At 41.3% G+C, this 15,817-nt stretch overlaps 2 protein-coding genes across 3 annotated transcripts; both read right to left on the bottom strand.

Moving 5' to 3' along the window:
• Positions 1-468: 468 nt before the first annotated feature.
• Positions 469-10,758, bottom strand: atp6v0a2a (ATPase H+ transporting V0 subunit a2a). Of its 2 annotated transcripts, none has more exons than XM_046375497.1 (20): positions 10,016-10,758; positions 9,573-9,651; positions 9,286-9,383; positions 8,038-8,175; positions 7,442-7,539; positions 7,217-7,343; positions 6,520-6,602; positions 6,333-6,426; positions 6,045-6,257; positions 5,150-5,300; positions 4,903-5,042; positions 4,655-4,812; positions 4,462-4,552; positions 4,260-4,378; positions 3,080-3,290; positions 2,871-2,990; positions 2,664-2,780; positions 2,289-2,406; positions 2,027-2,198; positions 469-1,495 (listed from the first exon to the last, which is right to left on the bottom strand). In XM_046375497.1, exons 1-20 carry the CDS (start codon positions 10,124-10,126, stop codon positions 1,393-1,395), a joined length of 2,541 nt encoding a protein of 846 aa, XP_046231453.1. In that variant the 5' UTR covers positions 10,127-10,758; the 3' UTR covers positions 469-1,392. The 2 variants fall into 2 exon arrangements, with proteins under 2 accessions (XP_046231453.1, XP_046231454.1); XM_046375498.1 differs by having other exon boundaries at positions 7,442-7,518.
• A 942-nt stretch (positions 10,759-11,700) lies between these two features.
• Positions 11,701-14,749, bottom strand: nfkbil1 (nuclear factor of kappa light polypeptide gene enhancer in B-cells inhibitor-like 1). The gene is made up of 4 exons (XM_046375499.1): positions 14,314-14,749; positions 14,115-14,227; positions 13,298-13,409; positions 11,701-13,213 (listed from the first exon to the last, which is right to left on the bottom strand). Exons 1-4 carry the CDS (start codon positions 14,585-14,587, stop codon positions 12,624-12,626), a joined length of 1,089 nt encoding a protein of 362 aa, XP_046231455.1. The 5' UTR covers positions 14,588-14,749; the 3' UTR covers positions 11,701-12,623.
• Positions 14,750-15,817: the final 1,068 nt, after the last annotated feature.

The raw sequence follows: 15,817 nt of genomic DNA, 5'->3' as shown, positions 1-15,817 counted from the left end.
TATGATCTTGTTCATGAGTATGACACTCCACACAAAAAGACTGATTTGATACAAGATTTATGTTCACATATTTGATTAAAATGCCACCTCACAGGGATTTAAGACCTGCCGAGGCCTAAGATTAAGCCATCGTATTTGATATGTCAAGTACTTTCCAAGTACTTGTTGACGAATGATCTGCAGTATTCTATAATGTAATTTTTGCCACTTGTCTCTTCAAACTGTGTCTAAGTAAAATAATTGATGGAAATACGAAATTATCACCAAGAATTTCTCACAAATCAGGTTTCAACGGAAGGCTCAGGACATACGCCAGCATTAAGAGAAAGAAAAGAGCCAGCTGACCCAATCTGGATTCTGACAGAGCAGCCTTTAAGTTAAGAATGATGGATTAATGATCACTGAAGTCATTTCTTAGCATTTAACAAATAGGGAGCTTATAAAATCACACTGAAAACAAATGCTGTATTTGCTTGCATTTCTTGAAACCTTTATTCAACACATCAAAATGGTAAAATATTAGACTCTTGTACAGACAATATTTTAAATAAATACCATGATTAATTATTATTAACAAATGCAACAAGCAGTTATCATCAAAGAAAGACCTAAGGCTTCTTGATTTTTTCTGGCGTATCTGATACTTTTCTATTGATTACAGGGGGAGGTTATGTTTAAATAAATGCATTAATAAGTAAATAAGCAAACAGCTAACAGTTGAAGGATTATTTCCATTTGGCATCATCACAGTCGTTACTGAAAACTTTTCATTGTACAATCATTTCTGCAAAGTGCTTTGTGACAATATGCCTCACACAAAAAGGGTTGTGACGTTTTTATTCTTTCTTCAGATTCTGATGCCTACAGGTTTTCTCTTATCACATGTAGGAGCAGTTTTAGAAAACCAAAGGCATCTCCATGTCATCATCCGAAATAAATCTCTATGGCACTACATCTGGATGCTCGACAAGGTCTTCATTAGATATCATTGTAACATATTCCTGACTTTACGTTGCACTGTATAACTGTTTATTTTAAATACCGTGTTGTAAATAATACAAATCCAGTTTACACAGGACAACGCAAATTAAATATTTAAATCCAAGTGTTCAGCAATATCTCACCTACGAAATTAAATCATTAACGGAACATGAATAATTTTGAGCCTCTGTGTGTTCAGAGGTTTGCTGGGTACAGTAGTAAGGCAGTCAGCACAGCCGAGAACATTTTAAAAATCGTCATGGTGAAAAACGTTGCTACAAGAGTGAGTTTCAATCCGTTGTTGTGAAGATTTGTTGTCCTTATCACAGTGTGAATTGTTCCAACTTCCAGCATCCTTCCCAATTATAAAGTCTGCCTCCACTCATATGCAACACTTCGGAGTCCATATTTTTAAAGCAAGCCGTCTTGTTCGAAAACGGAGGGAAGGAGGGAGAAGTCGAAGGGCACAAACTTGACGCCGGTCCCGTGGTAGAATTTGTTCTGAAACTCCACCCTGAAATCAAACATTCAAGCAAACAAGAGCACTTTAATGAAGAGTTTAATGAAGGTGAATGCAAACAGGAAACTGGATAAAGCAATCTTAATAAGGTTAATATATCCTAAAGATTCATTAATGAAGGTCTCATTCAGTACTTAAAAAGGGCATTTGGTCGATAGTTACAGCCGAGGAAGCTCATTTGACTTAATCGCTGCCAAACGGAGTAGGAAAAAAGTTGAAAATTATAAGCTGAGTATAGAAGTTGTGTTGTCGATAATCCATCAATCGTGTGAGTAATTTTTTAAAGCAACATCAAATGTGAATCTTTGCCGGTTTTCTTAGCTTTCTCTACTAGTAAATCGAAAGTCATTCTGATGACAACATATTTGCTTCTTTACAACTGCTGTTCCAATCATTTTATAAACCAAATGATCAACCACAGTAGCTACAATCCAATATGATCTTCAGTCTCCTATCATTGAGTTCATATTCTTAAACTGAAGAATAATTGTGTACATCCAAATCAGCTGGCACAATGAGACCCACCAGTGAAGCCGGAGAGCATGGAGGAAGGCTGATAGGCCTTCCATAACCAGTAGGATGGACACGGTGAGCATGGCGAAGAGGCCAAACACGGGGACCAGAAATACCACCCCCACTCTGGTAGTGACCCTCAGGCCCAGGCGCATCACCATGGCCCACAACACCTCTGACAGCTCTGAAACCGAGAAAAACAAACATAAAGATAATGAATTAACGTCAGCAGTCAGCAGAAACGAAATGCTCTTCGTGCTGTGACCACACTTACGGGCGTGAGCCAAGCTGAGCGCCCAGAGACGCAGGTATGATGCAGTGTTGGAAATGCAGCCCAGGCAGTACTCTATGGTGTGAATGGCCTGGTACAGGAGCACGTCCGCAAAGTCAAACTGCAAAACAATTCAAACAATAAGTATCATGCTTAACACACTTGCAGGACACCAGGAAGGAGCACAACATTGATACTTGTAGTCTTGCAAAGCAGTAAATGTTAGTATCTTGAAATGTTAGAAATACCATAAGACATGACATGCACACACTGGATCACACTGACAGTGTATGATGTCAGGTCATGGTTAAAGCTCCATACTGCACCTTGCAATGCACAGTTTAACACATAAAGGCAGGATACTGATGGATCTCTGACCTCTCTGGGAAGAGCTTCTCTGCTGGGTATTTCATCAAGTCCCTCCTCTTCATCCTCTTCATAGGATGGTGTTGTGGAATTGTCATCCTCACTGACACGTCTCACCCTCTCATAACCCTGAGGCGACACAACAGCACTGATTTTCAGTTTAATTCTTAAATTAAACCAAAACTGCTTAGGCTTAATGAATACAGCGTGATCACATACTCTACGCCTGCGCAGGCCTTTGCCTCCACGGTACAGCCAGTACAAGTAAAGAGGTTTTCCTAACAGCAGCACGGGAACCGACAGCAAAGCTATCAGGACTAAGAAAATCTGCAGCCCAGTCTGTAGAATCAAGATGACAAACATGCATTAACAAGGATCAAAACACATCCAGAGCTGGTAATGTGTCAGGAGATCCCGTTAGCACATACCTGTCCTGGGTAAAGAGGAGTGATATCCTTCCCCTGCATGACAAACATGTTAATGAAGTGGATGAGGATGCTGGGAGCCTTGCTGGAGTCTCGTGCACCGTACGCCAACCACTTGTAGAAAATCATGAAGACCAGGTAGCCAAAGAGACAGAGCAGGAAGAGCAGCTCAGGAAGAAATAGCACATAGACATTAAATTTCTGTCGGAAGTGCCTGAAGGGAGAGAACAAAGTATGGGGATAAAGAAAGTGATAAGGTGGTGATTCTTATGACTGGGCCCCTAAATGCTTAGGGGCAATACGAAGACATAGTTTCTAAGCAATAATACATGAATGGAAGTTCAAGAACTGCTGAGACAACTGTAATAAAAAACGCAGTGTTGCTTTTATTCGTTTTTTTTTTTCGATCAAGAAAGTTTCTTGGACAGAACTATATAATTTAGTACTTAATACAAGGAGAATTAAGAGTGTTGAGTGTATAGTCTAGTTGATTTCCAGAAATAAAATCCTAAAAACAAAAATTCCTTTTAGAGTCAAGTAAATATTATTTGTTGGAGACTGTGCTTTCTGATCACTCTGAATTGGGTGCTTGTCTGTACCTTACAGCTACACAGAGAAATCATTTCCACATGTCCTGACAACCTGCTATGCATTGACAAAATATGGTTGATAAATTAACCATAAACAGTGTCTGTGACTCAGTACTTTCTGACTTTTGTACCCTGTCTCAGCTCTCAGTCCATTACTTTCTACTGATGTAAAAAAAAAAAGTCTCCTAAATCATCTGTTCAGTGTAATTTTTTAAATCAAATGGTGCATAAACAGGAGTAAATAGTTTTTGTAAGGGACTACTTTCAGATGCAGATTTGGTCCTCCAGTGAGTATTTATAGCAGCAGCGCAGTGTATGTGGGACTGACTCAAAATAAACTGAAGTGCCCAAGTGAAATGATGTGGATCACTGAAATGTGGCATCCTACATGATGAATTCTAATGACCTTCGTGATCCTCTGACATCTCCTATAGTATAAGCAGGTCATGTTTCAGCTGATATATGTACCCATTCATCAAATACTCATAAATTCATTTTGATGCCTGACACTGATGGATACCCAGCCATATGCATATATATGAACAAAAAAGATGTAAGACTACTGTCAGGAACTCATATCTTAAGTTACTCACAAGTAATTGAAGACACTCAGTACCACTCCAAAACTCATGTGGATGACCCCGATAATAACTGACATCTTCATCTTGTAGGAGTTGAGGAAGGACAGCCGGTTCACCGCCATGTTCCATATCTGAGTATTAAAAAGCCCCTCAGTGAAAACGAAAATGATACGCTAAATTACATTTTGACTGTAACATCTGAGTGCATACTCACAGGATCAATGCCAAACGGGTATGGTCCACTGAAAACACCACTGACATTAGGGTCTAATGTAAGCAAAGCATTTGTTTGCAGGGTTTTGTTTCTGCAGTGTAAAAAAACATATGCATAAATTAGAAAAACAATCGCAGTGACATACAAAAAACACATTATGTTTCTGAGTGTGTGTATTTTGCTGTCAACTCACGTCCACTGTTGATTCGTGAACATTGCCTTGACGCTCCAGCCGGAGCCAAATATGTTGAGAGACTTGGAGAAACAGTCATTGTAGATCAGTCCGGTGTAAATTGAAAAAAGCCCCATCATCAGGATGATGTAACGCCCGTTGAAGAAAGTCGCCCATATCTGAGACCAGCAGAGACACAGCCATTAGCTAAAACTAATTTACTTTTATCAGATTCTGCGTTACGGATGAGAGGAGCAACTCATTCCTACTTCATTATTGGATCGTTTCTTCTTCTGCTTCTTTTCTGTCAGCACCATCCACAAGGCAAAGAGACTCATTACGATCCCGTGCCCGAGGTCACCGAACATCACAGCGAACAGAAAGGGGAATGTGATGATGGTGTAGGGAGCTGCCAGTGAGAGAAACATATTCCATGTGCTTAATGCTAACTTCTACAAGGCTGCACTGAAGGAAAAAAGGCACATCATGTTAGTTCTTTACACATTGAGTTCTTACCTGGGCTTACCTCGCGATAGTCCCCCACCCCGTAAGCTTCCACAATACTCTGAAAGCCAGATGTGAACTTGTTGGTTCTTAAAAGAGTAGGTGGGGTGTCAGTACTTGGGATGCGGTTCACAAAAGACGGCACAGTGGCATCACCTTTTCTCTGTTAAACAAAAATGTAAAGGACGACTGAGGAATCACTACTGTATCAACCAGAGTTAATTGCAGCAAATGTGGATTTTAGATGCCCACATGTTCACAGAAAAAGACACACTGACAGTGTTTGGATTTTTCCTTTGGTCATGTTGTATCTCATGTCAAATGTTCACGCACAAAGACTGACTGTCCAGAAATTTTATCTCTGGTGCATGGATGAGAAATGTGATCCGCAACCAACCAAACACACAGCCTGAAGCAGAAGGAATTGCTGGCAAATGCTGAACAGTGAGACAAGAAGATGCGCACTACAGAAACAACAAATGCCACAGCCAACAAAACAGAAACAGTCTGACAGATGGAGAGATTCAGGAAAGGGAGCCATTCAAAATGCCAGCTGCCAGCATTGATGCGAAAAAGTAAAATTACATCTTAGTCATACAATTTGAGAAATAAGCAATTTAAAGGCCAAAATATTCTGAGAAATAGCTCAAGAGACCAAGAAACCTTCTGAACAGAAAAAAAACAAAACAAACATTATTCTCTTACTACTAAATCTAATTAACTATTAAGGCTGTGCAATTAGTCGAATACGAACCACAAGCAGCATTTTGACTTCCACAAAAGGTCAGCCTTAATCCAATGCGATATCTTTTGTGCGTCAAATCAAATGAAGTAGGTACAATTCTTTACCTTACGCTTAAATAATCATGATTGCATAATAACCAGCCCTAACATTTTGTTTACTCACCGAGCCCTCCTCCAGCGCTCCACGCAGGTTTGCCAGGTCGCTGACGGGGCACCACACCTCAGCTATCAGACACTTGTTGGTGACATCAAAGCTGCAGAGATTCAGGATATGGTAGATTGCCTTCATCTTTTTCACCTGCACGACCCAGGTATATGCTGACTCCGAGGCCTTCTGCAGAACCTGCCTCAGGTAGTCCTCAGTGCGGTGCAGCACCTGGACGAACACGACAGTTAGTACAATTAAATGTTCCTGTCTGAATCAAATGTCTCAAAGCCTTACGAGTCCTACATTGTTCAGGTCTTGGATACGTGTCCTTAAGCTGTCCAACACGTCTGCCCGCTCCTCATCATTCTCAGGGTGTGGATAAAGATGGCAGTGGTAACTGAGGACAACAAAGACAGACACGTATGCCGATAATGAATGAGAGCACAACACGTAGTGGAAAATAAAGCTGTGTGTCGATGGCCGTTCTTACCAATCGCAAATTTTTTGAACTTTCTGTCCAATCTGGTCTCCCCAGAAAGAGATGAGAAATACGACACTTTTGCTTATCTCACCCTAAAATGACAAAGATTACTTATTACTAAAGTCCAACAGGAAGTTATGAAAAAAATAACTTATATGTATCGCTTCCACAATGCTTTTCCTCTTGCTGGGACACACATAATTACAGAATCAATTTACTGCCTGCCAGCCAAGCCCCGGTCACGGAGTTTTACTTTAAAGTCCCTTGAAAACCTGAAAGTCCCTTTGTTTCAAATGATCTCTCTATTACGTCTCTTATTTCTTTGTAAATTTTAATATTCACGGTCAAAGTTTTCTTTTTTTAGCCCTCAAAACTCAGAAATTCTGTTTCATCAGAAGTGTGTGAATTAGGAATTGCTTGTTCAATTGCTTATTATCAAATTCAAATCCAGTATCAGAATCCTTTCAAACATAAACCTTACTCAGATGTCTATCCATTCTCACATTTTGTAGGCTGAGAAGGCAGAAACACAACTATTTTTATCAAGTCTAAGTATTACATGGAACCGGCTATTCAAAAAAATCCCTAATATGGATGTAATGTGATCAGATTTAAGTAACGCTAGCCAACAACCCCTCAACAATCATAGCCTTTTTTTATTCAGATATTTCTATCCGTCCATCAAGAGGTGCCTTATCGAACTCACAGTGTCGAGATCAGCGAGGTTCTCATCCACTTCTGCGTAGCTGAGGATGGTGTAGCCCTTACACACTCTCCACAGCATGCGCTCAAAGGCCTCCACCTTCACCCGCTGGATGAGACCTGACACAAACCTACAGCCAGAAGAGCTCAGATCAGGTTTAGGGTTCAGTTCCTAATGGTTTTATAGCGTCCTGTTGTGTGGATTTGCGTGACACATATTGCAGCTCACCCCAGCTTGGCTCCAAGCCTTTGCATGCCGGTGCATCCTGTCACCGAGTCCGTCTCCATAGTGGGAAATTCTTCATACTGGGGACCAAGAGCCTCATGCTAATTATGAGAAGGAGCATGTTTCATTCATGACAGCTTACCACATTTAACTGCTCCTCATATGTTTCAACACAAAGCTGACGGACTGTGATGTTGAGTCTCACAAATGCCTGTCTGACATCTTCTTATCGCCGCTCTTTCCTGTGTCGTCTTATTTGCTGTTTCTTTTTTTCTAACACGACAGCCTAGATGAGTCAGGTGCTGCTCATAACGGCTGCACTACAGCCATGTCGTTAATTAAAGTCGACACTAGTTCCACCTCTGTCACCAGGGGAAACAAGACACGTCAGTGACAAGAAAACAAGAAGCTGCTGGCGAGGTGAGGGCAAGTATCTCACCTGAGATGCAAAACAGAGAGGGACTGTGGGGGGGGGGGGGGGGGGGGCTGAATATGAGAAACAGTCAGTGCGTGTGTCTGTGTGTGTGTGTGTGTGTGAGAGAGAGAAAGAGGGAGAGAGAGAGAGAGAGAAACGGGCGGCTGAATAGAAACACACTCACTCTGGAGCGGCTGTGTATGAAGGTCCGCGTGATCTTCAGCATGTGTGTGTACTCGGTGAGCTCCAGGAGGTTCCTCCGCAGCTTCTCCTTGTTTCGGGCCACCTCGCTGAGCTCCATCTCCAGCCTCTGAAGCTGCTCCTGAACATCAGCGCACATCCAACACCAGCTTAGAGGTGACTTGTTTAGGTAACTCAGGAAGCCGAGAATCAGAACCGAACGTGACCAAGTATGGTCGCCACTCCACAATTTAAAAAAATCAGTTATTATCACTGTAGCTAGATAAACCCGTCTAAATTTGCAACATCTGTCATTTTTTAATTACATGTAAAAATGTAAAGAGATGACAAAAGCTGCTAATTAGCACGTAACTTATATGACCCATCTTTGTTGCAGCATTTGCAACGTTATTTTTATTATGTGTTTGCATTATTTTGTAAACTTTCCATAGAGATACATTATTGACCTAATGAAGTGTCTGGACTTGTGAAGATCGACTTGTGAAGACTGACAGCTTCATCAGTTCTGCAGAAGCTGCTTGGATTAGCAGTGAAATGTCTTCAAGTCAATCTTCACAAGTCCAGACGCCTTGCTTTAACTCTTTGAGTGAATATGACCTGGATGACTGAGAATCTCCACAGACATGATCTAATGAAGTATTATTACAGTATCCAGACAACAAAAGGTAAAACATATCATGTAATATACAGACACCTGAGTGACTGAGTAGCCTGAATAATCCTAACCGGTATACCGTGGCATTCAAACAACTCATCCAGGGTTCTAATCATTCTCCACCATGTGAGCAACCGTGGTTATGTAGCAGTGAGTCAGGAAAACAACCAAAATATGATGATGTAATGATGTAATGATGGGCTACAGGCTGAAACGAAAGTGAAAGCAGCAGAGGATCAATTTTAATGTCTCGCTCATCTTCCATTACTGATGATTACATGGTGATCTCAGTCTAGCGGAGTCCAGGCAGACAAAAACTCAACCGGGTTCATTTGAACCAAAATATTTATTTAATTAATATTTTCTAGAAGACATCCAAAATCTAGAATATATACTAAAGAGCCTAAACAAGATGATACAGTATATCCACATGATACTATCAGGAGGCAAAAAGAATGAAGTAAATGGTTTGTCCAAATGTGATCAGAAGCAGGACACTAATGTACATGTAAACATACTTGATTAAATACAAAGAAGAGCGTATAAATTGGGGACTTTTGCAATAAACTGTCTTACCATGATCTCAAGGACTTGTCTGGGAGGGGGAGCAAGTGGACTCTCATTCTCCTCTGGAACGGCTATGTTAGCCTTTTGAATCTCCCTCAGAAGGTACCCTGTCCACAAAAAAAAAAAAGCTGATGATTTGTTTCATGGTAATTGCTGCTCGGGTGTCAGAACAAACTGCAAAATCTAAAACTCCAAGAAACCATTAGTACAAAACAGCTGTGAGTTTGCTCACTGCCGTGGTGATTCATTTGTCCAGGTGTGTGCACATGATGAACCATCCCGGCGTGCTCTCTTACCCAGAATTCTCTCCATCTCCTCACACCTCTTGATTTCGCTGACGAAGCGTCGCTGGAATGAGCTGACACTTGGGTTGAGCTGAAACCAGAGGAGCATCGCAGGTCAGCTGGCTGCAGGTTACTGCATCAGTCAGAGCATGTGCAGTCACAAGGCTCACCGGGGCATCTTTACAGAGTTTTAAACTGGCTAGAACATTCATTACAATACTGTTAAAATCTACATCCTCATCACCCCAAGTCAAGTAATTTGTGTAATCAAGAGTCAAGAACAGCTTGAAATATCATGACTGTTGCATATGTAGATGCATGAACAGATGGATGTATGGTAAGGTAGAATCAATTTATTCTGTGTTTAGAAACAATGATAATACATAGAAATTAGAACAATGACTTTTGAGGTGGTGGTAAAAATGACGTGCATCATCATCACCCTATCTACTTACATCTCGAAACTCGACCAGCCCCAGCTCTCCGAGCTCACTAATGCAGTCATATTCAGAGCCGGACTGCAGAAACAATTGCGCCAAGCACATCTCTTCACTCCGAAACACCATCTTTATCTGCCACACAGACCTCCTCCTCCTCTGCCGCTCGATAATCTGCCTGTAGCCTACTGAACCTGCACAACGAGCCGTTTACTACAAGCGAAAATAGGGCATCACAAATTTAAGTCAGTCGGTGCGCGGCTTTAAACCCCTTAACCAATTAACGTCCCCCGAGGATTAATTATTGTCCATTAATGATGACGGTTTTCAAAAGGGATGCTTTTTCTCATTCTGAGTGTGGATGTCGCGCCGGTTTCTCTCCTGTCTAAACCGTCCGACGTCTACTGAATAAACAATATGAAAACAAAGACCGAAGCCTCCCTCATGCACCTTTTGCATCGAGCGACAAGAGAGAAAGGCGTCATCCTGTAGGCGCTTTACCTTGAACACCTGTCATTACGGCGCAAAAACACGGACACGACGCGACGCCGGCGACACCGAAACGAGCAACGGACAAACTAAAAGATAAATCATCAACCCGCCATGGAGACAAATGGGGCTAAAGGCAACCTCACGCGTCAATATGAGCCACACTCACAAATAGACTACGGCCTTTATTCGCACTACGTCGCCCGGCAATTGACACAGATTGCGTCTCCGGGTTGCCAGATATTGTCACATCCTGTGAAATAATCGCGTTTTCTCGATTTAGAAGAGGATATGTGTTCAAGTAGGTTATGAAGCTGGATTTGGAAGTTAACAGCATAAGAACAAACCGGGTCTACATCTTATCTGGACATTAAGTTGGAAAGTATCTTACGATCTCGTATTTGATGTTCTCTAGGCTACATTTCTGTAACAGGAAGAAGCGTATAAATGTTTTTGAAGCTCAAACAAAGGGCTTTATGAGAAGAGAACATGAAATATCGACAATATAAAAATGAATAAAAATAAAAACGAAGAACTTTCTTATTCCGAAATAAACAGTTATTTAAAGACAGTCCATATTAACCACTGAAACCTTTGCGATTATTTGAAATATATACAATGCTGTTGCTTTGTGACATATTTTTAGTAAAAAACTCACCACCTGACAGACTGTCATCATTTCCCATCTCATCCCTTACGGGAGGAAACAAATGTTAGTTATCCACGTTTTGCTTTTTCGGGTCATAATTTACATTTCGGCAAACAATTAAGTTGATTCCTTTGTCTCGTTTTAAATTACGCTTCAAAATGGCAAGTTTTTAAAAGGGGGGTTAGCTCAAACCTGGCAACCACCGCATATTCTTATTCTGTTCCATCACTGAAAGCGGGCCGACCATCTGCTCTTCTTTGTGTGAAATCCTTCATTTTAGAATATTTTAGGATCATATGTTCATTTTAGTACTGTTAAATCATTTTTGTCACATTTACCGTGTCTTTTAAGAGACCCGCGGAGGTACGAGAATCTTTTAGAGGACTACAGGCAGTTCTGCTTTATGAGTAAAGATACCGTTAGGCCCAACACAGCATGACTCAACACAAATGTTACTCGGGCTTACGGAAATCTGGATGTTCTTACTTGTACTGTTTTTTAAAATCAAGCATTTAACAGAAGCATGAGTATGCTTAGTGATCAGTCCAGCACCCAGTCCACACTGTGGGGAGCAGCAATGAGGTTTTAATCCTGCAAATGCAAACACACATTTCAAGAAAGTGTCAGTCAGATGAAACAGAGCTCAGCGGCACATATTCATAATACAATACTTTGTTTTGGGAGATGCGCCCCCCCAACACACACACACAAACCAAAAGGGGTTGTTGGTTCGATCCCCTGACTGGCAGGCCAGATCTGTGCACTGCTGTCATTGGTGTGCCTTTGAGCAAGCAACCCTGCACTGATCAGACTGGGATTGAACTCCAGATGTGTGAATGAGAACAGGGCGTTCCCAAAACTGTTTCCCTGCATGAATAAAGGTTAAAAAATTTACACTGAGGACAGACCCTCACAAATAACTAACCCTACAAACACTCCACAATCTTAAAAAATCTTTCAGGAAAAAAAAAAAAAAAGATAATGATGCAGGTGTAGCACATACCTGAGGAGCCCTCCTGGTACAATTCTCTACACACTTCTTATACTCTGGACACTTTATGGACAGCTGTGTCCCTCACACTGTTGATCACTTGATTGTAATCACTTTTATTAATGAGACAAGGTTTAAATTAACACCATCTCAGTCGGTGTGATGCTGTGATATTGCCTTTCAGGCAATATGAATGTTTATGTTACTCAATTACCTGTAAAAGTATGAATTACAGTTTTAAAGCAGAGCTAAGTATGCTTTGTTTACATGCAGATGAGTCTATTTGCCTTCATTTGAATGCATGCAGAGCGGTGCTGCTGGTGCCCACGGATTTGTGTTTTTGTTTGCCTGGGTGCTGTTTGTCTGTATGAATTTCATCTGATGAGGATCTGAGTACTGAAACAGTTAATAAAATGACTACAAGTGGTCTTGTCTACAGTTTTTGCAAACACATATTTCCAGAAAAGCACATATTGTATGATATTATTTGATAATTCTTAAGTCCTCAGACTCTGGGCCAGTCTGTTGAGCTCCTGCGACAGAGATGTGACCGTGTCCAGGATCCGTTGCTTGTCCTTCTCCTCTAACCGAGCTTCACATCGCTGAGCAAATTTATCAGGATGCCACAGCGCTTGCTGCTTCCGGAGCATTTTGCGAAACACCGGCAGGTCCTTTCGGTCCACGCCGTGCAGCATCACCTCCACCATCTCCTGCACTGTACCTCGTGGAGCTGGCCAGGGGATGTCGCTGTAGCTCAGCTTTGAGCTGCCAGCTGAAGAGCTAGCATGGAAAGTAGCTGCACACCCCTCCTCATACCTGCGCTTCCTCCCCTGCCGAGTCTCTTCTTCTTTACGTGCTGCTCGAGCCAGATACTCTTCATGTTCTCGTTGCAGCCTCTCATGCAGCTCCTTGTTCCTTCGCTCGTCCTGCTCTCTCTCTTGTTTGCTTTTCCGTCTTTTCCATCCAGAAGACGACGCCGCCAGTCTCTGAGCCTCAGCATGCTTCTTATCAAAATACTCTTTTCTGATACGATCAGCCCAGTCTCCAAAATCCTCCTCGTCGTCATCAACAGGAAGAAAATCATCATCTGTCAAGCAAATACAGCCGGGTTTATTATCAAGTGAAGAAAGTCTAAATAAAGGTCAGCATTAAAGAATGAGTTTAAATTTACCATCATACACTCCAAAGGTTTCATAGAATTCGTCCTCGCATTCGTCAAACACCTTCTCCAGCCACTCCTTCTCAGCATCCACTTCAGATGGACGGCTCATGTTTTCTGCAGTCTGTGAAGAACATTACAAAATTGCACACATATATGATCCGACGCTAACACATCAATGCCAAAGAACCATATGACCTTTTAGGTGGTTTATTTTTACAAATCACATACTACCACATTATTTACATCTTATACTGCATCCCCAACTTGTTTTTGGAGTCAGGGTTGTACACTTCACAATGCATCTAGGGATTTTCAAAGATGTTTTTCCCCAATAGACTTTCCGATATCTGATGTTTTACAGACACATGTTTTTACATTGATCTGTCTTTCGGTGTCATAAGAGCAGTATCTCAGAACAGACCTCTGAACATCATAGTTTTTTCTGTTTCTGTTTATTCACAGCTCTAAAACATTTCTGTCTAAATACTCACGGAATACATTTCTTTGGCTTTGAGCTGAAACATAAAGCTTCTCATTTCTTCTCACACATAAGTATTTTCATTATCAATTCATCTTGATTGCTCTATTAATCATTTTGTTTGTAAACGGTCAGAAAAGAGCAGAATAAAAATATATAATATCTCTGCGTTCTGGGATTTTGGTCAGGAAAACGTGCAAAAGTGACAGGCAGTTTCAAAAGTTTCCTGACATTTTAATGACTCAGTGACTACTCGATAAGATCACAAAACCGACAAAGAAAACAAAAAAAAAAAAAAAGAAATACAGCAAAACCATAACAGAGATTCCCATCTTATGTCTATGTTACCTTTGAATGTTTCATCCAGTTCAGCAGGTCTTCAGGTGTGACTCCAGCACTGTTGGGAACATTCATAGCCTCTGGACAGCTCTTTTTGAGAGGGACAACCAAGTCATCATAGGCTGAAGGAAAAACAAAAATAAAAGCCAAAATTTTAAAAAATGGCGATTTATAATTCAACAACAGCTTACTTCCACAGACTCTTCACCTGTTTTACCGCCTTTAAGAGCCCGGTTGACTGCGGTGTGTAACGCCGTGTCTCCTTTACGGTCCTTCTGGAGAACGTCGGCTCCGTGTTTGAGCAGCAGCCGCAGCACAGCGTCGTCTCCCTGGTAGCAAGCGAGGTGCAGCGGACTCCTCTCCCTCTTGCCCTGGGAGAAGTTCACATTCAGGTCCCGGTGCTTCCGCAGATACGACTTCAGCTTCAGCAAACTGCCCTCCTCCACGTACCTCCACACCCGCTTCTGTTTGTGGGACACCATGCGAACTAAAAAACAGTCCAGGTTGAGAGGCTAACGAGCTTAAAGTGTGGTTGTTTTTATCGGTGCATGACATTAGCTTCTAAAGGCCTTAACATCCGCTAAACCGGTCCCTGTTCCTAATGACTCCGACGCCAGCAACAGCTCAAAGCCAAAGTTCCGGGCACAGAATGCTTCCGGTGAAGTCACTAGGTGTCAGTATTGACTGCCTTTCTAAATCACTCATTAATCGATTAAGGAAACCTGTGTTACATGCCATTTTTATTGACTCAAGAGCGCACTGTAGCTACAGCTGAAATGTAACTTCTATTTCTCCCCACTCTTTTAAATTGGAAAACAAAGCCCCACTATTCATTAGATGTAACTTGGCAGAAAACTGGCAGGAAACTGGAAGAGTTTGGCACTGTACTTGAAGAACTCTCTGCTCTCATAGGGGTTCTGTGCCTCAGCTTCCTTTCAACATGCACCTGTCAGGAAGATCAAGAGGCCATCTTGTGGTTAAGATTTGTTCCTCCTTTGTTGGTCTACACTGGTTAACTAGTCATACAATCTTTTACATTTATTTTAAACTTTAGTTCTTTACACTGCTTTTTTTTTTCAATGACATGTGCAAGGCTCATCTGAAATGTGTATAACGTCACCCAGATTTGTTTTTTAATTGTAGTAGATGAACAGTTTGCCTTATAGCAAGCAATTCACCGACTGTGAGCTGTTTAATCCTACTTTGAAACAAGAGCATATACATGGTCTTCTATAGACTCTATTTGTTTATATCCTGATCGTGTTATACAAATTCACAACATGCTGCATCAACTGTTAGAGCCATGGTGACTGAAACATGTCTTTTCACAAGGAACCTTTGTTTAAATTCTCCACCAGCATTTGTCAGTCTGAGAGCAGATTGCAAGGATTTCATTTTCAGGAGAAATTCACTAAGAGATTTATCATCATTATCATTATTATTATTTGCAAAACCTGCAAATGTTGCCTGTTCAAAATCTCATAGGCTGAGTGTGACTCTGACTTTGAAAAACACTGATGGAGCTGCAAGCTACTCAGTAATTCTGAAGCCCTCTGAGAAACTGCATAGGGAGTGTAGGGAACCATGTAGTTCCCTACACTTACTACTATTTCTATTTCATAACATGTAAACCTTTTATGACTACCTTTTATGAGACGATGCAATTGTTACAGCTGCTATGACTGAAAATGTCTTTTAACATGGATGAAAGC

This window comes from Scatophagus argus, chromosome 20 (genome assembly GCF_020382885.2).
Source record: "Scatophagus argus isolate fScaArg1 chromosome 20, fScaArg1.pri, whole genome shotgun sequence".
Lineage (NCBI taxonomy): Eukaryota > Metazoa > Chordata > Actinopteri > Scatophagidae > Scatophagus > Scatophagus argus.
This window is presented reverse-complemented; position numbering and strand designations above follow the sequence as displayed.